Genomic DNA, 25,811 nt, shown 5'->3' on the forward strand with positions numbered 1-25,811 from the left:
CTAGTGTTATGTCAAGCCGTTTGACGGGCAGTCATCTACCGACCTGCAGGATACCGGCCGCTTGCTTTCTGGGGGGCTGAAGGTGGGTTTGTGTTGCACTTCTTTTTTAAGTTGGTGATGACAAGCTTGCTGAAATGTTGAGGTGTGGCAGACAAAGCACCCACACAAGATAACACCGAGTGAGGGGACAGCTGAGGGATCACCACTGGATCTCTAACGCATCTCTTCCCTGGGGATAAGGACGACCCACAGAACACCATCACACACCACGTGTACTCTTTAAATCACGCTGGGACACAAATGGTGTTTGATAAAATGTTTTTATTTTATTTTATTGATATTAAAAATGAAAGTACATGAATTGTGCATTTCGGACATTCTAGCGTGCAGAGGTTAAACAATAAAATACACACAGGCTGAGTGGGCCACTGACACAGAAACAATTGCCTGCTGCCTCTGAGCAAGGCATCCCTTCATATTCAGTAGCAGGAAGTGGTTGGCTTAGGACACAAGGGTCGCCTGCTCGATCTTTACTTAATGACAGTGAATGAATGCAGTCCTAGAAGGAATCATATCTTCCAATAAAATATAAATCATATTTTGTGATCGCTGTCCGGGAATTCCATTTTAATGGAGAAAATAATATTAATAATTATTATTATAATAATTGCAATGCTTTTGATACACAACTGAAGTAGAATATTTAAAGAGGCAGGAAGCGAGCTATTTTGAATTGCCTTTTGGATGTTTGTTCAGATACTTCTCTCCTCTCCTTACTGATGTTCTCAATCCACTCTTTAATCCGTGGGCTGTCTAACAATAACGATTTTAGGACGCACTGACCTTGTCTGTGGCATGTCCCAGGCCGCTGCTGTCTCTACATCAGACAGCGAGGGGTTTATGACCAGATATGGACTAATGTTCTATCGGCACACCTCCCTCTCTCCACACCTCTCAAGACACTCCATCGCTGGAGGCAGACTTCATCATAAGGGTTTGAATGTTTCAGTTAATGTCTGATAGGGGCCTTCATCATCAGATGCGTAACATAGGTGGATTCTCTTGGGATGTAAGAAGAATATTTGAGCCTCTTTAAACTGAATATAGATACCATATAACCTTTAAGGTATGACCTGATGGGGTGAACTCAGGACCGATAAGGGGGCATGAGGCTATACCAGATGGGAAGGGAGGTGTAAATGATCCATAAAGGAATGATGGAAAGATCCTTCACCGGTCATATAACGTGACGGCCACAATGTCTAGCCAAAGGGACTTGAAGTTTTCTTCATCGCTGTGTTTCTCTTTCCAGACACTGATGGTCAAAGCTGGACACCAAATGGCAGTCGATAGCATGTTGACCAAAGGCGTTGATTGTTAGATGAGAAGAGACCATGCGCATTCACAGAGATATGATTTAATAAAGGACCAGTCGTTCCACTCCCATCCATTCTGAAGTGGCTTTAAAACATAGTGGGTTGAGTACAATCAATGAAGAATTGTTCAGTCGGTCATGATTGTGTGCCTTTAAATTGAGACTTTTATCAATATACGAATGCTCCGGGGAACAGGTTCAAACATATGTTGGATGGGAAAAGACAAGCGACACACCGAGATATCGTTATCTTACAACCAAGGAAATCACGCTAGAGAAACTCTCTTTCCCTTTTATTTTATTTTTTCAAAGTCACAGCCAATCAGATGGCTGCCTCCGATTTTCTGATGTCTCGTTATCCAAGCAATTCTATGGCCCTTAGTGTTTGGGGGACACAGGTCTGGCTAAGTGAGAATATTTAACAGACAACCATGGTTTCTGAATGTCCATGCAAACCAGAATATTTGTAGTATGTGCCTAATTGGGTGATATGGTGACATACCTATGCAATCGTGGCTACGAAGCTGTTAAAATATTGATTTAAAGTAATGTCAAATGAAAACGAAAAAAAAGAAAGGTATTTTTGGTACAAAGCATCTAAAAAAAAAGCATGACGACTCCAATTGGAAGAAAGAGATCATTACAAAATAAATCCGCATCAGTGCTACGTATATTATTTGGACCAATTTTTCAAATATATTTTATAACAAAATAAATAATGCCTTTATACAGTGCCCTTGTTTGCATTTCAACAAACAAACAAAAAGCTTGGCGGCTCATTACGCAAGGATACACCTCAGACTAAAGGAAAATACCACAACGTCCCTGGAAACTTATTATATATCTATATATTTATATATATATATATGTATATATATATATATTCAAGTATTTGTTTTCAGGCAAAAGCATGTGAATACTACTGATATACAATACAACAAAAAGGTTAGTTGACATTATTGCTGTTTTTTCCCTTTGAATTTAAATGTTGTGCCTTTTTTTTCTCTGTAAAATAACATAACGTAACCTATGCTAACAGGAATGTCACGGTACCAGAATCTGACAGTTTTGCTTTTTTTTCTTGAAACGTTGATATGAAAAGAAAACTGAAAAATAAAATTAAAATATGATCATCATTTTCCCACTCAGTCGGTGTCCAAAACATTTTACTTACTGCCACGGCAGTCAGCAAAACCATGGCAAACAGGAAGTTCTGTCCAAGAACTTTAGTACTGTCCCAGTCCAGGCAGTCCACCATGTCCATGTCTTCACTCCGGTCCCTGTCCAGGAACCTCAGAAGGTCACTCGCCTGACAATTACACCAGCGAGCCAGGGACGAGTAGCCACGAGCACGCGCTGTTAGCCTGGCGCTAACACAGCCCAGGGCTCAGTGACACTTCCCCTCACGTTGCCACTGCCAAGAGGCACCAGCGAATCCTTTATTTTCCTCTTTTTAAAAGTCAGACTTTCCTTAAAACGGAAAGTTTTAAGATCCAAAGAAAAAAGAAAACGTGCTTTTTCAACCTCTTCTTCTTTGAGTCAATTCCCAAAGCTAGCACCATGACATTTTTTTAAGCTACACGTTCATTGTTCATAAAAAAATAGTGCCTTTTTTTCTATACTTTGACGTATTCCGTGGCAATGTGCAATTTGCAGACTCTTTTCTGCTTCTTGTTTGTGATTAAAAGGTGCTGGAACAGGAATCTAATTTTACAAAATAATTCCTTACAGTGTGGAAGTCCTTTTATAGTTAAGAGGTGCAAACTAATAAGAAAAGAACTATCAGAGGTGTTCTTATGCCTCAGGGAAGCCTGGTGGAATGGATTCTTTCATGCATGCCGCTCTTCATGTCCTCTTCCTCAGGGACAAAACACATTCCTCCAGTGCCGCCTCTGACACCGTCTCTTTCAGCTCCTCGTCTCCCTTTTCTCTCCGTCTCACTTAAGGATCCACCTGGATTGCATCGGCCGAATTGGTAACTTTCTGTTCATTTGTGTGTGTGCTTTTTGTGTCAGTGATTGAAAGAGAGGGGGAGCAAGAGTTGAGAGAGAGATGGAGAAAGACGGAGAGATAGTTGAGAGAGAAAGAGGGAGAGATAAGAGAGAGAGAGAGAGAGAGAGAGAGACAGAGAGAGAGAGAGTTAATAGGGAGAGAGCGATAGAAAGAGAGTTGAGAGAGAGATAGGAAGAGAGACGGAGAGAGTTGAGCGAGAAAGATGAGAGGCAATATGTGAAGGTATGTTTGTGTGCGGGTTCAAAAAGTTTTTTTCGCGGGAGGTGGTCGGGTGGTGTGGGCATCATAGAGGGGGTCAAGGGGTCAAGAAGTACTAGATGAGCACTGGATGGGGGGGTGGGGTATTATGATGGTGGGCTCGAACAGGGCAGAGGAGGTCAAAGAGGACTGCCACAAAAATGACGTCAAGAGACAAAGCTATAATCCCCCTCGTCTTGTGTTGTTCTTTTCTCTTCCTCCTCCAAACTCTTGTCTGTGCATACTCTGGGCGGGCGGCGGCTCATTTGTGGCTGACGTAGTTGTCCGTTGAGAGCAGGACGGGGGGCAGCTTGCTGGGGAGGCTGATGAGCGGTCGGTGGGTCTGCTCGTGGGCCTTGGCCCTCGCCTTCTCCGCCTGCCGCCGGAACTTCCTGGCCTTCAAGATGGCGGGGATACCCCTCCGGAGCCGCTGGGCCGCCTTCCTGTCCCACACGGCGTAGGAGGACAGCTTGTTGTTCACGTGCTGCTTCTTCTGCACTTCCTGTTGGGCGGGGGAGGTACGGGAAGGGGGGGAGGGGGCAGGTCAATGGAAAAACACGGGGTCAGTACTTCTAATGCATTGAAGACATTGTAGTTTCGATAGAGTTACAGCAATGACAATGGTGGGTAGGAAAGGAGGAAGAACGATGGTTCATATTAGAAGACGTCGGGGCATCACATGGGAGCGTTCAGTGTCATCGTGTGGGCCCAGCATGGAGCCCACACAGCGCAGACTGAACCCCTCCCCATATGCTTAAGAGGAACTAGTCATTGTTCACACTAATCAGGTAACACCCCTCCCCCCCCCACACACACACACACACACACACACACACACACACACACACACACACACACACACACACACACAGATTCAACCCCCCACTGAAACAAATAACCAAATCAAGCCTCCCTATCATCCCCCCTTTGAAAACCGATGTCTGAGTTAAGTATCAGGAGTTTCTCTGTGGCATCGCCAGAGACTGAGACTCACTTAATGCGCCAATAGCCTGATCTGAATAGCTTGTTGTTGTGCGGTGTCTTTAGAGGGGTATTCACCCCCCCCCCCCCCACCCCCTCCCTCCCTCTCCCCCTCCCCCGCCTGACTTCCTCCGCTCTAGAGGACACAAACAGCTGGCCTACAGGACAAGCCTTGGGGAAACGTTGGGGACATGTTTGGGACATGTGCGGGACATGTTTGGGCCAGATTCTGGTCCACAGTGGTCCTCCTGACCCGCGGGCTCCTCTGCTGCTCACACATCTCCTGCTTTAAGCTCTGATGCTATGGAGAACCAGTGCACAACTGAGGGCCAATAATCGACAGTTTTAGAAAAAAATAGTGACATCTGGTTTTGATCAGGTTTGGGAAATGGACACAGGGAATGTGCAGTCATCCCTTTTTTGTATTTGTTTTTTGGAAGGTTTAAAACAGATGTGTACAGAGTTTGACTTTGAATCCTACGGTAATATCTGGTAGTCTCAATCCGGGTTAATCGGGTCGACCACATAACTGATAATGCGTGGCATTTTCAGGGAACTCAGTGTTGTGTGTCTCATGTTCCTACACCTGGAACATGTTGTTTTGTAACAGAGAATCATTCCCACAGACTTGAACACAAACAAACCCACACACACAACACACACACGCACACACACATTTGCTGACTGTGTGTGACAGCACCACTATACTGACATTACCTGACGACAATGTGCTGTGAAAGTCTGAGCACTTTCCACCTCTGTCAGCACGTCTGTCAGGAGATACTTGCTTACTGTCCACTACTCATCAAGATAACCTGGCTTCAGATAAACTGTTCCCATTGGCCAGGACATAGGGGCCTCCCTGGCAGCGCGCCACCATATGTGTTTGTGGGTGCATGCATCTTTGTCTGTGAGTGTCCCATGCCTGTGTGTGCATGTGTGTGTGTGTGTGTGTGTGTGTGTGTGTGTATGTGTTATGTGTGCCGTTTTTCCTGCATTTTATTGCATGTTTGTGTGTGTGTGTGTGTGTGTGTGTGTGTGTGTGTGTGTATGCATGCGTGCGTGCATATGTGTCCATGGGTTGGTCTATGTGCGTGCGTGCATGCATATGTATGTGTGTGTTTGTGTGTGTGTATCGTGCGTACTTGTGTGCACGCCTGTGTGTGCGTGCACTCAGAGACACGGATGATTGGAAGAGGGAGGGAGAAGATAGAGTGGAGGTGGTGGAGGAGGTGATGGTGGCATGTACCTGCTTCAGTTGGGGCATCACGGGGATGCCCTGCAGGGCGCTGGCGGAGACGTCCCGCTCCGACTTGGCTGGCTTTGCGCAGTACTGCTCCAGCAAGTTGAGGTCGCAGCTTCGGAAGCAGCACTCCTCCACGATGCCTCGGTTCTGGGTGCGACGGCTGCTGGTCCGGCTCGTCGGCCGACCTGGAGGGAGGGAGAGAGAGGGGGGAGAGAGAGAGGAAGGGAGACAAGGGAGAATCAAAGGGAACAACGCGGTTAGCGCAGGAACATAGCAAACAGAGTTGGGGTAATAATGTCCTGATGGGGGCTAGACGGAGGGGGGACGTGGAGCTGCTGTTGTTGTGATCTCTCTGGATTAGCGTGAGGCTCCATTAAACAAAGAGGATCAAAGGAAATCTGTGGGCCCACTGCAACAAATCATGTGTTTTTACAGACTTATCTGATTAGTGAAGACCCTCCTGTGGGCACAGCGCCGGGTGAGGGGCGAGGGAGGACCGGACCCCCAGAGATACCCCGAACACTAACCTAACCCCTAACCCTAACCTAACCCCAACCTTACCCTAACACACTCAAACTAAACCATCCAAACCCGAATCTTTACAAAGGAGGTAAGCTGAGGGAGGAGGGAAAGGATGCAATTAGGAGGGAGAGAGAGGGAGAGGGAGAGAGAGAGAGAGAGAGAGAGAGAGAGAGAGAGAGGGAGATTAAGAGATGCAGAAAAACACAGGAAAACTGATCCAATAGGAGCACAGCGTATGTGAGACGAAGAGGAGTGCTGGGTGTGAGAGGAAGGAAGGAGTGGGAGGAGGAAAGGTGAAAGTTAGGATGCAGCCCAGGGGATACCGGGCCATCAATAAAGCACTGGGCCCATACACATATATGAAGAGAGAGAGAGCGACAGGGAAACAGAGAGAAAAGGAGAGAGAGAGAGAGCCAGAGAGAGAGAGAGAGAGAGAGAGAGAGAGAGAGAGAGAGAGAGAGAGAAGAGATGGGGGGGGGGGGGGGGGGGGGGCGTTATTGCAGGAAAGGAAAGATAATGGAGAGAAAAAGAAAAGAACGAGAGTGGAGTGATGGGGGAGCTAGGGGGAGGGGGAGGAGAGAGGATAACAATGTTGGCTAAAAGCAGTAAACAATATTTTAGGCTGGGATCAAGAGAGGGCTGGAAGCACAGAGTGAGTCTATGTCAGAAACACACAAAGGATTTAGCCAGCAGGATGAAAAGCGATGGATAGGCTGAGGGTCCTGCCAGCGGAGGCTCTGGTCACAAGGATGATGTCATGCACAAAATGCTGCTCCCCAGATGACTTCAGAAACCATGTTTCGTTCCTCTTGGGGGAGCGTGGGTGCTGAGGTGACGGGCATGCCTTTTGGGGTGCTATTACCCTTCTCCCCCTCCCCCCCCCCCGGCGGAATGCACTAGTAAACAAGTGGGCCATTGTGTCGCATTGAGTCGTGTGTGCCTTCTCTGCTCGCTGTCCTTTCATATGCAATCAGAGGTATGGGCCCCGGGCCCGGGGCCGGGGCCCGGGGACCTGGCTGGAGAGGCAGAAAGCGCCTTCTCAGCAGCAGCCGAGGGAGAGCTGGTCTTGAGACAGAACACAGCTGGCCACAATATCTCCTTCTGCCCCCTCCCCTTCCCCATGTCTCTCTTTCCTACTCTCTACTGGGCGAAAAGGAGAGAAGTGTGTGTGTGTGTGTGTGTGTGTGGGGGGGGGGGGGGGGGGGTGTGTGCGTGTGTGTGTGCGTGTGTGTGTGAGCGTGCATGTATAGCAAAGAGCGAACAAACATCAAACATGCGAAGCCGCTCTCTGTGTGGCCGAACCGTTTGCGCTGCTGGGGACTCACGGTCTTTTAACGAAATGCAAAGAGGTTTTGAAAGAGATTAAAGTGGGAACTCACTGAAATAGAATCCTCGGTCTTCGCAGACGAACTGCAGAGCGTCCACCAGCTCTCCGCCGCACAGAGTTTCTGCCGAGGCCCCTTGGAAGATGTACAGCGTCATGGCCAGGGCGAAGACCAACGCGCTGCTGGACGAGGACATCTTCTTCACCTGCACACACACACACACGCGCGTTCATCCACCATGTCATCATACGTTGCTCTACCGAGTAACCATGCAATATATAAAGAACAAGATTTATCTGAATCAATTACATTTTACAAGTTAAAAAAAGAACAGCACACCATTCGCTTGGTTTAATTTGAATTATAGACTCAACATTGAGACCAATGCAACGCGTCTGGTGCGTAACGAGAATACGCTCCGACTCAAGCATGATGAACATGATTCACTCATGAATGCATGAGTATTACTCATTAATACATGATCATCTAGAGGTTATCAGCTGTCCTATCTCCGCTACAGGGAGCATCAGCCTCCTGCATGGGATCTTCGCTTTCTTTTAACTGCTCAACTTGGAGAAAATGGCGCAGCAGGCATATCTGTGTCTGTCAGCGACTCTTACACAATTGTTCACAATAAGTTGCGATACCGGTCGGTCAATGATGAACCCTTAGCCCCTGACCTGTCGCCCCCTATCTGTGGTCCCGGAGTTCAGCTGACGTCCCACCGACACCGTCCCGCTGGGACCACCGTGTCCGTGACCTTACATACAGCCTATCCACCACCTTCACCAGATACCTGTTGCACATACAGCCCGAAATAACTAAATCTCCTTCAAATACAAAATCCTACACATGCAGCAAAGGTTTAGCGTAAGAAAACGAAAAGATGCGGTCGAGGAACTGAACTGATAAAACAAGTCTGTCCATCAGGAGCGTATGAACGCAGAGTAGGCTAGTGTTCGTCCTGATCGTCCCAAATTACCGTCATTATGCTCCTCTCGGTTCTTCGGCAGGTGTGGCACACTGAGAGAGGTCCGTTTCTTTGCTGGGTCTCCATGTCAGAGGGAAGGAACGAGTAGACGTTGCGCGTTTTTTGGCTTGAGGAAAATGTTTTTTTTTTGCAGGTGAATAAGTTCCCCCAGTGTGTGAGTCTACAGAGGTGGTGTGTGAGATGCTGTCCCGAAGACAAGGCGACAGGCAAAAGTTCTGAGGGACAACTGTTATATAGAAAACACGCCTCTCCGGACCTCCCCCTCCTTGGCCCCTCCTCTACAGAAAAAAAAATAAAAAGATGGTCCAGTCGTGGTTTGTGTTCAGAGAGAACGAGCAGGAGGCGAGGAGAGACTTGGACGGACGAGACTCACCGAATGAGTAGCAATTCCACGTATTTAGATCCTTTACGCATTGTCCCGGAGCCATTACGCGCGGCGTCTCCGGGAGGATGCGCCTTGGGAACGCAGAGTGCACCACGCGTCACTGGACTCCGCCCACATGAAACTTAGTGTCCAACATGTCTCACCATGTTCCACCAGCTCTGCTCTGACTCACGTTTGGACAGATTTTACCGTCTTTCAAATGTCGTTTTCACTTAGTAAACGTGTAGGCCTACATGACACATAAGTTATTGTTAGACCAGCATTCAAACCAATCATCACATGCGTCTCATGGTGGTCGCAGGTTTCCTCCAGATGAAGAGCTGCGACCACACACAAATCAGTCCAAATTATAACTAAATTATTGAATGATTCCTCCACTAATTCACCATTGTTTCTCACGGGCTCAGAGGAAGGTATTGTGGACCATTGTAGGCCTGTTCGAATATAGCTGGTCACGAAGGTTGGTGGACCAAGCGAGTTCTTTAGGATGAGATGATGATAATATCAGACAGATAGAGAGACAGACAGGCAGACAGACAGACAGACAGACAGACAGACAGACAGACAGACAGACAGACAGACAGACAGACAGACAGTTCGGTATTCAGTGAAAACACCTCCCTGCATCACTAATGGTTCATTACTCCTACATACGTAACTTACATACGTTCTATATGAACTGCCTTTACTTTTGTGCTTTAACCTTTCCTCTATCAAGAGGATGGTTGAGGTTCAGTGACCTCCGGCTGACACCTAGCGGCCACTTTAGGAACAACAGCACATGTTAGATAAACAGGCCTACAGACAAAGGATGGGAATGGGTTTGGTCGAGATAAGATGTGCATTATTTGTTGCATATTGCAGAACCGACATGCGTCGACCCAAGGTAAGGACTGTCGCTCTTCTCAACAATTACTTTTAGAAATTAGAAAAGTCCCAAAGAAGTACGTTTATAAAACTTTCCTTATTTTGGATTAGGCCTACTTTATTGTTTGTGTATCATTCCTCAAGATATTTGTCTAGGCTGGGCAGGATAGTGTTTAGTAGCAGAGTGCTGAAAGAAAAAGCTCACAGAAGGCATACATAAGCAAGACGCTCTAACCATGGTTAAGAATGATATATTCTGAGATACTGATGGATGTGTAGAATGGGACAAATACAACCACCTGCACTTGAATCAAGTTATAATTACCCTCTACTAAGTGAGAAAGTGAGTAAAAAGACGCTAAATAGAAGAGACTATGGTAATGAGCCGCGGTAACTTTATTTGGTCTATTGCGCGTTGTTGTTGCACGGCATTATGACCTCCGCTTCTATCAGATCAACAGGAAGTACAACCGTGTACTGCTAAACAGCGACCTCTAGTGGCACAGTGTGTAAATGCATTGGTCGATTACTGTAAGAAGATATTTCGATTTTTTTTTCCAAATACATATGCAATCATGGAGGCCTGCAGAAAATATTCATTATATTTCTATATCATGAACCGTTTATCTGGAAAGATAAAGTAATATATGTTGAATACTTTTTCATCGGGTTTTGAAAGCAGATTGCTATTATTCATTTCAGTTCTTGGCGAAATACTTTTTGACTTTGTCAAAAACGATTGACAATATCGCTATTTCCCTTTATTTTTTATTACACATTTACATTGGATAACACGTATTTCAACATTTGAAATCAAACAAACATTGAAAGCAGTTAAATTCCCAACTCAACAAAAACATTATAACTACAGCCGTTTTCTTTTAATTAAACTCATCGTAATTAAAAGGTTTATTTTGTTTAAGTTCAATAATATATACTGATTAATGAAAGCGCCACATACTCTGTTCTTTTGATGCATTCATGATCACATTTTGCCATTGATTAGTTCCGGGTCTAACAGAAGCCGTGACAACAAAATGGGATACACTGAAGGAAATCTGAGGAGACAACCCTTCGTCTCCTCAAACCCAAACACACTCATGGAGCCTTTAATGCACGTGGTGACACAAGGCCAACAGGGGCCCACTCAGCTTTACAACACTTTCATTCTCATGGCTCCAGTGGACAGACCCAGAACGGGGAGGAGCACAGAGAACCAGATGAACACCGGGAACATGTGTCCACCAGGTGGACGGGGCGCGGCTGTGTGTGTGTGTGTGTGTGTGTGTGTGTGTGTGTGTGTGTGTGTGTGTGTGTGTGGGTGTGTGTGGGTGTGTGTGTGTGTGTGTGTGTGTGTGTGTGTGTGTGTGTGTGTGTGTGTATGTGTGTGTGTGTGTGTGCGTATGTGTGTGCTGTATGGCTCATGCATTTGTGTAGGGTAGGTTGGTGTGTGTGTGTGTGTGTGTGTGTGTGTGTGTGTGTGTGTGTGTGTGTGTGTGTGTGTGTGTGTGTGTGTGCGTATGTGTGTGCTGTATGGCTCATGCTTTTGTGTAGGGTAGGTTGGTGTGTGTGTGTGTGTGTGCGTGTGTGTTTGTGCGTGGACATCAGGACAACACACTCAGGGCGTCTGAAAGGATCTTCAGGTCGTCCTTCAGGGAGTCCAGACCTCCCCGGATCTTCAGCGGGTTGTCGAGCACCTCCACGCTGCTGGTGTAGGGGTCGTAGCGCACAGAGAAGGGCCGCTTGATGCCCGCCACGTACGCCCTGGTGGTCACACACACACACACACACCAAGACAACCTTCATAAGGAACAACTCAACACAATGTGGGCGGCCGGTACAGTCTCACAGATCCCACTTCAGATGACTAATCTACAGTCCGACAGCAGGCCAGGTCTGGGTGAAGACTAATCTACAGTCTGACGGCAGCCCAGATCTGGGTGAAGACTAATCTACAGTCTGACGGCAGCCCAGGTCTGGGTGAAGACTAATCTACAGTCCGACAGCAGGCCAGGTCTGGGTGAAGACTAATCTACAGTCTGACGGCAGCCCAGGTCTGGGTGAAGACTAATCTACAGTCTGACGGCAGCCCAGGTCTAGGTGAAGACTAATCTACAGTCTGATGGCAGCCCAGGAGTCTCATTTATAACTGTTGCGTACGCACAAAATGGGCCTGAAAGTGGCGTACGTGACTTTCCACGCCAAGTTTGTGATCTATAAAAAACGAACTTGACGGGAAAATGTGCGCAGCCCTAAGCAAACTCTGACCCATGCGTACGCATGGTTTGGAGAAAAAGGAGAATTGGCGACACAGACGGTGTGGTGGTGAACTGAAGTCAGACTGAAGAAATGTAGACTGAGAAGAACGATTATGTTTAATCATTGCTCTTCATAAATTTAATTTCAACCCGTACCACCCGTACGCGTTAAATCTATGTAATCAGAATAATTTAAGTCAACTGCGTTATTTCTCAGTTATAACTCCAGAAACATCTCCTTAGAATCAAAATCAAAATTCAAAATCAAAATTCTCTATATTTAATCCCGTCAGTCCATACTGTCCACTGACGGCGCGACTGCATGGAATAAAGCATCTGTCCAACATGTGTCAATCACATAATATTTTTATGTGACACTGTAAACAAATCAAATGTCAATTAAATCCCAAGTGTGGAAAACCAAGCCACATACTCCTCATCGCAATCGTTATATTATTGTCCGTTCCTCTTGATGCTTTTCATGACAAATCAGGCATTAAAAAGGGGTTATGTTCAAGAACATTTAACGTGGGTGATTACAAACTGATTATCCAAGGTGTTCTCAGTCAGTCTTATTACCGTAACCCTATAAATACAGCGGTGAGCCCCGTGCGTAATGCTGCACCATGGCACTGCTGGCACTGCTGGAGGACGATGCAAATGGCAGGATTCGGAGGGAGAGGGTCTTCAGGGACCATAACGATTTATTGGTACATAAAAATATGTACCTTTATGTCAGACCACTTCTTTTTTAATTCTGGGACTGTGCGCTCCGTGCCACTGATAGAGTTCACTGCTGCAGCAACATGTTGCCACCACCTCACCCACAAGTGTCTCCACTTCAACCTCCGTGAAATTTTGCTTTTTTGCTTTTCTCAGTCCTTCTGCCATTGTTTCCGACAAGACATAATACTTGCATCTGAGTCTGTTTTATATGCAGATCGCATTCATGAGGTCGTTTGCATTGACCATTTATGGTTAAAAAGGGGCGTGTACAGGGCGGAACGTGAAGCTGATTCAGCTGCGCACACTTGTAGGCACTCTGTGATTTATAAAGCAAAGATTGCTTAGAGGTGTGCGTACGCAGGGTTTTATAAGTCTGAATATCTTTTGCCGCACGCAAAACTTGGCTTTTGGGCGTACGTACACTTTTAGTAACGATCCCACGCACAGTTTTATAAATGAGACCCCAGGTCTGGGTGAAAGGGCAGTTTCTTAATCTTCGTTTCTTGAGTCAACCCATCCCGTTGCTGGAAGCGGATATCTGGTATTGGCAATTGACAAAGAATGCAAACTTGGCCAGCACTAGTGAACTGTAAAGAAGGTGTCTGTGAAGGATTCAACACTATGTAGACCGGCCACTGTAGGAATATCTTGCTACTATAACAGCAGGCCTGTCGCACCAGTTACTCAAGTTACTCATGTGCGCATGTGCCAAGCAGCCTGCAGCTCACACTCACAGCACGCGCGAACGCATACATACAACACAAGCACATACACAACCCTAACCCTCCCCCCTGCGGACTGTTTTAGTTGTTTTATTTTGTGTGACTGCCTGTCTTGGCCAGGACACTGGAAGAGATGTTTAATCTCAATGATGATTATTATTTTCAACTAACCAATAGTAGTTGCCTTGCATTTTCAAATGCCAATGCATTTTTCAGCCCTGAATAACAGTAAAAGCTATTTAATAATTGATTTGCATGCATAGTTGTGGGGGGACGTGCGGCGTCTGGCCTGTAGGGGGAGTATGGACATGTTGGGAGCGCACCGGATCTGCTGGGGGGGATTGGGTCTGACTGTAGAAATTTTAAATAACCTTATATGTGAATGAGGAGTAGAACGTCGGTATTTCTCACACCACTTCAGTGGGCGTGTTGATGACGCTTCTAGATGTCATTGAGTGGCCCCCTAAATGATAATCAGCCTGTTGCCTTTTGTTCGCTGAATGGTTGAAAAATATTTAAATGTTGGGACTGCTTTTAAGAGTAATTTGTGGTGAACGAATGTTAAACGTTGTAAAATGATAGGCAAAATGTTATATTATGCGCTCAGAAATTTGTTACATTATCTGCTACATAGTCTGCTTATTGGAAGGCAAGGTTGCAGACTGTTCACAAGCCACACTTTAGCCTACTGGTGGTAATAAACAGTAACTAGAACACAGACTCACTGCACTAAGGCACTGAGGACCAAGTTCACAGGAGGAGCAGCAGTGAGGAAACGTCGGAAGAAAAACCCACCTCAAGCACCAACAGAAACACTACAGCCCACCGAGGCAGTTCCAGCCCCCGCCTGAGGGGGGCTCTGTGGGCTCTCAGCACCCTACTCCAGTGTCCCCGGTCATTCACTGAGTATTGGGCTGTATTAAATAAACCCTGTCCGGGCAGACCGTCGCTGCTATTCTCCCAACTCAGGAAACGTTATGTGACCGCAGGGAACAGAGGCACAACACTTGGAAAGGGTTAGCCTTCTCTAATGATGACTGAATGACACAAAATTGACCTTCGAAAGGGCTTTACAAAGCACAAAATAAATGTTATAAAATCAACAGGTTTTAAAAATAATGATAATAATAATAGAGAAATAAAGGAGATAAAGTTTTAGTAAGTTCAGGAAAGGCTCTCAGATGAAAGTATTTTAAGAAGGGACTTAAAGGAGATCATTGATGGTTTCTAGGAGCTACTTGTTTTCCCAGAGCACCATTTGATGTGCAGGCCAAGGGATACAGCACCGCTGGGCTGGGGCGAGGAGACTACATTAGGAACAGCTGTATGTTCCTAACCTAGTCTGCAGGTTGAGAGAGACAGAGAGAGGGACAGGCAGAGAGAGACAGAGACAGAGAGAGAGACAGAGAGAGAAAGAGAGAGAGAGAGAGAGAGAGAGAGAGAGAGAGAGAGAAAGAGATGCTCACAAACTGCCATACTTGTTGGGAGGAATACAACAATGTGCGAACGCAGCAGCAAGATTGGTCACCTGTTGTGATGAGAGAAGGACCTCAAACTCCCCATAGACTCATCCCCCTGGACTCACTCTTCACACAATAATTGCACTAATCCTGTGTGCATCTTTAACTTATCTGTTTATACGAGAAACTGTAATTTTTGTAATTATTATCATATCACACATTTTACTTTTTAAAGTACTTTTATAGTATAACATTTGATATGTACAGATATTTTGTATTTCACGGTTCATACTTATTATTATAATATATATCTTACCTTTTTACTTTTTATTTTATAACTCTGTTTATTTTATTGTTCACCTGCTTTGGCAATGCAAATGTATATTTCTCATGCCAATAAAGCTTTTTTGAATTGAATTGAATTGAGAGAGCGAGAGAGGGAGAGAGAGAGAGAGACAGAGTGAAATAGACAGAGAGACAGAGGCAGAGTGAAATAAACAGAGACAGAGAGAGGCAGAGACGGAGAGAGAGAGAGAGAGAGAGAGAGACAGAGTGAAATAGACAGAGAGACAGAGGCAGAGTGAAATAAACAGAGACAGAGAGAGGCAGAGACGGAGAGAGAGAGAGAGAGAATTCCCAGCAGTGTAGTAGGTGTGTGTCTGTCGATACCTCCCTCCCTCCCTCTCTCTCTCTTTCACTCTCCCTCGCTCTCTGTCTCCCTCTCTTTCTCCCTTTCTCTCTTTGTCCCTCTCCCATATCCCAAATCACATTATGGGTAATATAACGTGGATAATGCACTTTGTGTGTGTGTCTGCTTGCATTTGTATGCGAGTGTGTGTGTGTGGGTCTGTGGTTATGCATGCTTCCCTGCATGTGTGTGGGGGTTCATATCTTCTATGTGTGTGTGTTTGTGTCAGTGTGCGTGTGTATGTGTTCTCGCCTCAGTACCTGAGCTTCTCTTTGGCGTCTAGAAAGCTTTCAGAGACAAAGTAGACAGACTGGTAGTTCTGGTCCTGGTAGGGCTCCACCGAGGCGGCGTCCGGCTCGAAAACCCTCCTCTCCGGGTCCTCCGACAGGGAGTGCTGCAGGCGAGGAGAACAGCTACGATGAACTAAACACCAGCAAATAGAGGAGCAGACGACCTTGTGTGATGGTGTCGGGGCAGGATATAGCATGGTAGTCTAGTGGTTCTGGACGTTGGACTCCCAGCCCAAAAGTTCTGGGTTCGACCCCCAATGGCTGTCAGCATACTTCAGCAGGATAATGCCTGCTCCCTCTACCTGCCCTGAATGACATGGTCGAAGTTCACTGTAAATGTCTTCCTAAGAACAATACAGCACTTCTCAATGGCGGGATGACGTAGGGAGGGAGGAGATTGTTGGGACGTTGGTTGTCTTTCTTTAGTTTCAGGAAGTCGACCTCTTTGGCTCTTTGCTGCTCATTCTCTTTACAACTTGTGGATGTTACCTACAGCAGCTTTAAGAGGGAGAGGCGAGGAGATAGAGGAGAAGAAGACAGACGTAGAGAAGGGGACATACCACTAGCTCTCCGTAGGAAGACAGGAGTCCGGCGCCGTAGGCTTTAATCTCTCCGTTCTGTTTACACAGGCCGAATTCCACGGTGAACCAGTACAGCTGAGAAAGAAAACATCACGCTACTGACTGAGAGAACATCACCCTCAGAGGCTACTGACTGAGAGAACATCACCCTGAGAGGCTACTGACTGAGAGAACATCACGCTCAGAGGCTACTGACTGAGAGAACATCACCCTCAGAGGCTACTGACTGAGAGAACATCACGCTCAGAGGCTACTGACTGAGAGAACATCACCCTCAGAGGCTACTGACTGAGAGAACATCACGCTCAGAGGCTACTGACTGAGAGAACATCACGCTCAGAGGCTACTGACTGAGAGAACATCACGCTCAGAGGCTACTGACTGAGAGAACATCACGCTCAGAGGCTACTGACTGAGAGAACATCACCCTCAGAGGCTACTGACTGAGAGAACATCACGCTCAGAGGCTACTGACTGAGAGAACATCACGCTCAGAGGCTACTGACTGAGAGAACATCACGCTCAGAGGCTACTGACTGAGAGAACATCACGCTCAGAGGCTCAGTGACAGAGGGGAGGAGGCCGTCAGTATGCCCATGTGTTGTGTACTCACTGTGGACAGCTTCTCTATGTCCTCATCCGACGCCCCCAGTGAGGCCAGGCCGATGTTCTACACACAGGAACAGTTAACAGCATGAGCCGCTGAAGCATTAGATTGAAGCATGTTCAACATGAAATGTTTTCGGAAATCATTGAAGCTAATCAATGAGATGGAATGCAGTCAACAAAATAAATACAGTCTGTCATATTCCTATATGTAAGATATATGACGGATGTCCCGTTATTTGACAATAAAGTAAGACTGAATGGTTGAGAGGCTGAGGCAAAATCACCGTTACTAAGTGTCGTATTATGGACCAGGATCTAGATATTAGATATTATATATATAATATCTAATATCTAAGATAATAGATATTACCTGGGAGAACTGGGCAAAAGTCCTGCCAGCCAGCATGGGGATGTGACCCAGAAGCTCATGTATGCAGTCCCTGAAACACACACACACACACACACACACACACACACACACACACACACACACACACACACACACACACACACAGTGACGTTTAGAGGTGAAACACACATGCACGTGCACACACACACACACACACACACACACACACACACACACACACACACACACACACAAACACACACACATAGAGACACATCAGAATAATAGTTTGCAGTTCTTAAGTATCTTTGAGTGTCTAGAAAAGTTCAAAATATAAGACTATATGGCAATAATATAATCTATTATTATTATTGAATATTAGAAAACTTAGATCAAGACTCCATGATCATCCATGACAAGTTTAGAGGTTAAGCCAAACTATTCCTAAAACAATTTATCGTAGATAATAAGTGTGAAACGTACGTTCCGGCTTGACAGTGTAAAAATAACTAATGTATCGTAGCCAGAGAGCGGAGCCTCACCAAAAACACTCCCGACCCCTGGGCTAAATAAAGGATCTACCAGGAGGAAGAAACAGCCATTTTAAATGTTGCTAATGGATGGGACTAGCCAGTGACCGGGACTAACTCGTGGGCGGGACTAGCTAGCGGGCGGAAAAGGTTAAACGGTTAGGATGATGATGATGATGATGACGATGATGATGCTGATGATGATGCTGATGAAGATGACGATGTGGTGTTCGAGGGGTGGGGTTGGCTGAAGGGTTTCCTCACGGTTCAGGGGAGTGCATGGGAGAGGAGGAGTGGCGGATGTACTGGGTGCACTGGAACACTCGGAACGCCAGACTGGCCAGGAAGTCTCTGGCCGACAACAAACCAGCCACTGGTCGAACCAGGAACCCCGTGCGCTCTGGGGGAGGGAGGGAGAGAGGGGGGGACAGAGGGGAAGAAAGAGAGAGGGGGATAAATAGAGGGGAAGTGAGGAGGAGGGAGGTGGGATGTGGGATGAGGTGGGGTGGTGGACGGAGACCACCAGGAAAGAAGAACAGAAAGAGGATTTGGGGTTTTCTTTATAATTTCCACTCAGGAGTACTATTATACATATGTATATATGTACACATATATATATATATATATATATATATATATATATATATATATATATATATATATATATATATAAATAGATATAAATATACAATTACAGTATATGTATATATACATATGTATAAACAATATCTATGTACATACAAATAGATGTATATACATATATCTATGTATATGGATATGTTGGTGTTGGCTGTCTATAAGTCTACCTCTGAGGAAGCGGGACACGTCTTCCAGCTGGGGGATGTTGTCTGGGCTGTAGCCGCAGTGTTTCTCCAGCAGCTGGAAGGCATCTAGGTGCTCACTGCAGGCGTGGCTGTTGTAAAGCTCCCTGAGGGTCACGTACACCTCCCGCCTGGCCAATCACACACAAGCACGGGTCAGCCCTCCCGCCTGGCCCATCACACACAAGCACGGGTCAGACCTCCCGCCTGGCCAATCACACACAAGCACGGGTCAGACCTCCCGCCTGGCTAATCACACACAAGCAAGGGTCAGCCCTCCCGCCTGGCCAATCACACACAAGCACGGGTCAGACCTCCCGCCTGGCCAATCCCACACAAGCACGGATCACATACACCTACCTCCTGACCAATCACACACAAGCAAGAGTCACGTACGCCGAGCTCCTAGCCAATCACACACAAGCATGAGTCACGTACACCGACCTCCTGGCCAATCACACACAAGCATTGGGTCTTCAGGCTTTGTGTTCAACATCAGACAAGAGGCTAGAAGACAGACTTCAGAGATGGGATCCCCAGTTCATTATAGTTCATAGTTATCTGTACTGTCTGTGGTATACTGAGTACTATCTGTTTAATACTGTGTACTTTCTGTTTAATAATGTCTACTGTCTATTTTATACAGAGTACTGTCTTTGGTATACTGTGTACTATCTGTTTTATACTGTGTACTGTCTGTTTTATACTATGTACTGACTGTTTTATACAAAGTACTGTCTTTGGTATACTGTGTACTGTCTGTTTTAAACTGTGTTCTGTCTTTGGTATACTGTGTACTGTCTGTTTTAAACTGTGTTCTGTCTGTTTTATAATGAGTAATGTCTGTTTTATACTGTGTACTGCCTGTTTTATACAGAGTACTGTCTGCTTTATACTGTCTACTGTCTGTTTTATACAATGTATTGTCTTTGGTATACTGTGTACTGTCTGTTTTATCCTGTGTACTGTCTCTTTTATACAGAGTACTGTCTTTTGTATACCGTGTACTGTCTGATATAAGCTGAGTATTCTCTGTTTTATACTGTGAACTGTCTGTTTTATACTGAGTAGTGTCTTTGTGTACTGGCTGTTTTATACTGAGTACTGAATTTGGCATACTGTGTACTGTCTGGTTTATACTGTCTACTGTCTGTTTTATACAGAGTACTGTCTTTGGTATACTGTGTACTTTCTATTTTATACTGTGTACTGTCTGATTTATACTGATTACTGTCTGCTTTTTACAGTTTTTTACAGAACACGTGTTAATGTAATGTAAATTGAATGGACAATAAAGTCATCTTTTCTGATCCCATGTGTTTACTCCATCTTGCCCGGCGTTACCATACGGAGGGCGCCGTGAGGGAGGACACTTTGGGGTTTTAGATACACCATTTTCCTCTTTCTGCTCAAATCTGCCATTCAGCTCAGAGGTCTATTTAATCTGTTTAGCTGTGTTCACTTTTAGCCAAAAACAGGCGCACAGCAGAGAAAAGATGAGCAGGGAGCCAGACTCACCAGGTCCCGATCTCCTCCTCTGTGTAGTCGACCCTGGGAATCACGCTGCCGCTGCAGGGACAGAGAGAAATGAGAAACTTAAGACTAAATCCAACCAGATCGAATCAAAACAAAGGTGGGTGTGCAACACTCTCTGAACGGCCACTGACAGTCCTTGGAAAGTGATTGGTTAGCCCGGTTTGAGTCACTTCAGTCTGTCAGAAGAGATGATTCCAGATGGAGAACTCTGATGTTACTGTAGGGAGCTACTGTCTTACTGTCTGTATCTGAAGGCGATCTCCCCAATCATCTTCCTCCTCTGTCTGTACACAGGGTCAGAGAAGCCCTGCAAGAACAAACAGGGGTTTACTGGAGGGCAGCTAACACAGGAAGAGGTAGGGATTAGACAGTGAGAACAAAGACAGGTCATTAAGGAGCTGGCAGGGGTTAGACAGTGAGTACAGAGACAGGTCATAAAGGAGCTGGCAGGGGTTAGACAGTGAGTACAGAGACAGGTCATTAAGGAGCCGGCAGGGGTTAGACAGTGAATACGGAGACAGGTCATCAAGGAGCAGGTAGGGGTTAGACAGTGAATACAGAGACAGGTCATTAAGGAGCCAGCAGGACTTAGACAGTGAATACAGAAACAGGTCATCAAGGAGCCAGCAGAGGTTGGACAGTGAATACAGAGACAGGTCATTAAAGTGATGGAAAAGTGTTTAATTTACTTCTAATTGTGTTATTAAGGGTTATCAACGTGTGTATTAACTTGCAATCTCACGCAATCTTCCTTCAGTTCCTTCAAGATGATTTAGTAGGTGGGAGTCTAATCCTCGTTGTTAAGCAATCATATGGATGACCAAGTCGTACACTCACATGACCAGGACACTGACTAATTACCAAATTTCCCTCCACACTCACGGCAGCTAGGTACGATCACAGTTTGAGACTTTGAGAAAAGACAAACTAGAGAAAAGAGTGAGGGGGAATCAGACCATGCATCCATAATCCTAAAAAATAGTTCATTCGCTGACTTTAAGATACTTTTTGACATGTTCCAGATTTCTGGTAGTTGATACGCCCCTCTGTGCAGTTATATCCACAATCCTAAAAGAAGCCTAAGTCCCATACACATATTATTACTTGATTTTATATATATATATAAAAACACACATATATATATACAGACACATATATGAGGAGACTTACAGGATGGTCTTGATCCAAGTCGGGATCAAACTTGGTCACCAGGTGATGACATTTGTCCAGCTCTGCTATTTGCTTTGGAAACCAGTGAACTAAATTATAGGAGAAAAACCCTTGCATTAAAACCAAGTCAGTTTATGTTTATTTTTTAAATGTTTGATTAATAACACAAGACCTGTGTAGGATTTGTTGAGAAAATTGTCCTCTATCACAGGTGCCTGCGTTAAACCTGATAATAGGATATTAGACATTAGCCACACAAGGCATGTTCGTCGCATCTGTGATTGTTTGATACAATGCCACAGGCTGCGTCTCCACTGCCAGTCCTCCGGGGACCTGGATACGTAGGAAGCTTCCTATGGCAGTGTCACCAGTTATTGTGGCCCGTAACCACGTAAGCATCTCAGGTTGAGTGTCTTTGTACTGTGGGCAGTGACATCACTAGACTATCTTTTAGCTAATTCGATTAAAGAATATCTTAATAAAACAACTAAGTGAAAGAAACACATATGTGGTCAAATAAATGTCCTCAACCTAGGACCGAGGTGGGACGTCTCCTATGACTTCCTAAAGATGTATGGCACTATATTAACTTTACTTCAACCTATTTGGGAAGCTTCCTCGTAGTGGAGCCCCACCCGATGTGAGGTATTTGTGTTGTGGTGGTGTGGTGGAGGGGCCTGCCTTACCTTTTAATTCTTTGGTAGTTCTGACGTCTTCAGCGATCCTCTTGATGGAGCTGATGAGCGTTCCCACGTCGGAGCGGTGCAGTTCGCAGCGGACAAAGTACTCCAGCGCCTCCTGCTGGTCGCGGTTCGCCTTCCCGCTCTGCCGGGTCTCCAGGTGGTGGATCTTAGCCTCAAACGTCTGGACAGATAAAGGACCAACCGGTCTGGTGAGGAAACCATCGCCATCCTGGCATCACTGAAGCATCCGTTAACAATATCATTTATAAAGAATGATTTAGTGGTGCCGGTTCTACCGAAGAGGATTTAGCCTGCGTGCCACAAACCCAACTCCTAGGTAAAGACGGCCAAGAGCCCAGGGACCGTTTGAGGACTGATATTCTACCTAAAAGGCAGAATGGATGAGGCTTTCAGAAGGGGATTCAATGCGTGTGTTAACATGGTGGGCAGTCTACACAGTGTTGATTTGAAACCTTTAACAGTTTACTACTGCTGGCCGATTTAGTGTTTGCTAATTACAGACTTCCAGAGCCCTGCCTCCAGCGATTAGATAGAAACACATATGAAATGGGAGAAAGTGAATGAGAGAGAGAGATTGAGAGAGAGAGAGAGAGAGAGAGAGAGAGAGAGCGAGAGAGAGAGAGAGAGAGAGATCACTATAGAATCTGTGACTAATCCTACTATGTGTTGTTTAGGGGCTGCCCAATTGTAAAATGTAATTTAAATTGAAACATGCATTAAAACCAAGGTTTTGCATTTCAGGCAATTTGCATTTAACTAGGTCTGCTCGTATACAGCGCACCATCTCATCATCAAATGAAATTGACCATTAATTTATTGCTTTAGTAGCCCAACCCTAACCCTAAAATAAAATTGTTTGGTACAAATGATTAGCTTTTTTGGTTAAATGTTAAGCAAATAAAAATAAATATAAAGAACATCTCTGTTTGTTATTTTTTCAGCACACACCATAAACAATAGAAGAGAATAATTTATCATCACAGATTTATCATCATTCATCATTTATCATTTATCACCGTCATCATCACCGCCATCATCATCATCATCATCATCATCATCATCATCATCATCATCATATTATATTATAATAATAATAATAATAATAATAATAATAATAATAATAATAATAATAATAATAATAATAATAATATCATAATTAGGGGTTAAACCAAAACAATATTAATAAAAATAAAAATTAAACTCTTCTTCAGGTACAAACCAAGGGATCCTAAGAAGTAATAACAGAACAGCCCGTACCTCGAACACCTTGAGGGAGCGCGACAGGGCGGGGATCTTGGAGGACCTCAGAGTGAAGAACACGTTCAGCAGCGCCTTGCCGTTCTCCTCCTCGAACACGATCTGCTCGCTCACGTCCTTCGCATCTGCCGCAGCGGCCGCCGCCTCACGCCCTTTGCGCGCGTCCTCGATCAGGCTCTGCCGCCGGCCGATGAACCGCGGGGACTAGGGGGGATTAAGGGTTTTGGGGATCAATTAATTTGCGCGTTAAGGCGCGCAAACCATCTCGGGTCTTTGCGCTACTGTCTTGCCCTTCTTTTATTTTAGACCTCGTGTAGGCCTATTGGCCAGGCCGCTGTAACGCTGTGGATACACGATTATAAGGCTACATTTGTTTGATGAGCTTTGCTTCGGTCTCATGGTATTATAAATAAATAAAACTAGCCCACTAAAATTAAGTTGCAGTGTGGTGAATGATACGGGTGTCCACTTTGAAGTGGTTTGGTAAATTGGTGCGTTGCGTTGATGTTGAATAATGATGTTGATATTAAATAAATAGATAACTGACAGTATTAGGCTACGCGTCGTCAGCTCAATTGTAAACTTTAGAGTTTGTAAACTCTGAGCCCACTACCAACAGGGCCAGGACCCGCTCTGTTACTGTTATATTAGTATGCAAATACAAATATTAGTGTTGTGTTCGTCATAACTCATGTAAGCAACTGACCCATGGTTATCTCATAACAGCACACCGAAGCGCTTACAATTATGCCACAGTGCGCATGTGCGCAATGGGGACATTGACGCCAATCACTGTTGGTTAATACCATAACAAGGTAAGGTTTGGAAATGGTCACAAGAAAGTATCCTGTAGAACCAAATGGTTTTAACTGGGCGGCCCACAAATTATATGTTTTTAACACTGTTAATCACAGGTGCGACACCACTCGCCATATCGGCATCTGATATGGAAACAGTTCTAGAATATGACCAACATTGGGCAGACTACTTTACGACCATCTTTTAGCGCGGATTGAAATTGGCCTACCTATTGAAGCCTGCAGGGTTATTCAAAAAGCACAGGAACGAGGAACGTGATCGCTGAGCTGCCCTACCCCAACATTGCATGACACATTAAACTCAACTAGAATCGCCACCATCCTCCAAAATTTGATGTCAAGAGACCGAAAACAGTTAAAAAGCCTATAGAAGCAGATAATTAATGTGATAATCACATTATCAGAAATAAACTTGGAGCAAGGATTTACTGAGGAATAATTTTTTTGGGAGCATACTTTTGCAAGTAGTTCGCTGCCCCACCTGCCCATATGGACGTCAGGTGCCTGCATGCAATAGCTGCAACTTAAATTCAAATTTTGAAATGGATTAGGCTACTAAAGATTTCTTACCGTCACAGAGTCGGACCGCTCCATCTCCGACGCCGCCCGGCGGATGGTCTTCGTCGAGGACGTAGAACTGTTTGAAATCGGCATTTCGAGGGGCTATTAGTGCGCGTAGTGTGAAGGTTGTTTATTGTAGAGCACTGGGTGTATGCGTTCCGCGCCTTTGAGTTCAGCGCGGTGCGTTCTGTGAGCGCCTCTTGAGTTCAGCGCGGTGCGTTCTCTGAGCACCTCTGAGTTCAGCGCGGTGCGGTCTGTGAGCGCCTCTTGAGTTCAGCGCGGTGCGTTCTGATAGCGCCTCTGAGTTCAGCGCGGTGCGGTCTGTGAGCGCCTCTGAGTTCAGCGCGGTGCGTTCTGTGAGCGCCTCTGAATTCAACGCGGTGCTTCCTCTGAGCGCCTCTGAGTTCAGCGCGGTGCGTTCTGTGAGCGCCTCTGAGTTCAGCGCGGTGCTTCCTCTGAGCGCCTCTGAGTTCAGCGCGGTGCGTTCTCTGAGCGCCTCTGAGTTCAGCGCGGTGCAGTGAGTCCGTGGAGCGCCTCTGAGTTCAGCGCGGTGCGTCCTTGGAACGTCTTCTCAAGCAAAAGCGCTCTCTCTTATTTATATGTTTTTTTCATGGGGACATTTTTTGAAGGTTTCTGACGTCAAGGCATCTGCGCACTTCTCCACCAACCCCAGGGTTCGGTTTCTGAATTGAACTAAAATTAATCGTTTTGTATTAATTGGCTTATACGTATATTTTTTATTTTGGCCTCATACATTTATTCTACTGAATAGGCCTACTTATTTGCAGC

The 25,811-nt window shown here is 45.5% G+C and overlaps 2 protein-coding genes across 2 annotated transcripts; both read right to left on the bottom strand.

Annotated features, from left to right (window-relative positions):
* Nucleotides 1-369: 369 nt before the first annotated feature.
* Nucleotides 370-8,874, bottom strand: igf2b (insulin-like growth factor 2b). The gene is made up of 4 exons (XM_079743769.1): nucleotides 8,682-8,874; nucleotides 7,754-7,904; nucleotides 5,856-6,037; nucleotides 370-4,127 (listed from the first exon to the last, which is right to left on the bottom strand). The coding sequence occupies exons 1-4, from the start codon at nucleotides 8,754-8,756 to the stop codon at nucleotides 3,888-3,890; spliced, it is 648 nt and encodes a 215-aa protein (XP_079599895.1). The 5' UTR covers nucleotides 8,757-8,874; the 3' UTR covers nucleotides 370-3,887.
* A 2,672-nt stretch (nucleotides 8,875-11,546) lies between these two features.
* th (tyrosine hydroxylase) lies at nucleotides 11,547-25,115 on the bottom strand (the record flags this gene model as incomplete). Its single annotated transcript, XM_079743768.1, has 13 exons — nucleotides 11,547-11,706; nucleotides 16,057-16,190; nucleotides 16,647-16,742; nucleotides 17,281-17,337; nucleotides 17,647-17,716; nucleotides 18,420-18,555; nucleotides 18,962-19,107; nucleotides 20,495-20,545; nucleotides 20,752-20,819; nucleotides 21,683-21,771; nucleotides 22,369-22,546; nucleotides 23,644-23,847; nucleotides 25,032-25,115. 13 exons carry the CDS (start codon nucleotides 25,113-25,115, stop codon nucleotides 11,547-11,549), a joined length of 1,473 nt encoding a protein of 490 aa, XP_079599894.1.
* Between the last annotated feature and the right edge of the window lie 696 nt (nucleotides 25,116-25,811).

This window comes from Pollachius pollachius (assembly GCF_949987615.1).
Source record: "Pollachius pollachius genome assembly, chromosome: 9".
NCBI lineage: Eukaryota > Metazoa > Chordata > Actinopteri > Gadiformes > Gadidae > Pollachius > Pollachius pollachius.

Coding starts and splice junctions, on each gene's coding strand:
- igf2b (XM_079743769.1), bottom strand. CDS start 8,756: ATGGAGACCCAGCAAAGAAACGGACCTCTCTCAGTGTGCCACACCTGC. Junction 6,038..7,753: donor AGACCGAGGATTCTATTTCA/GTGAGTTCCCAC, acceptor CCCTCCCTCCAG/GTCGGCCGACGAGCCGGACC. Junction 4,128..5,855: donor TGATGCCCCAACTGAAGCAG/GTACATGCCACC, acceptor CCCGCCCAACAG/GAAGTGCAGAAGAAGCAGCA.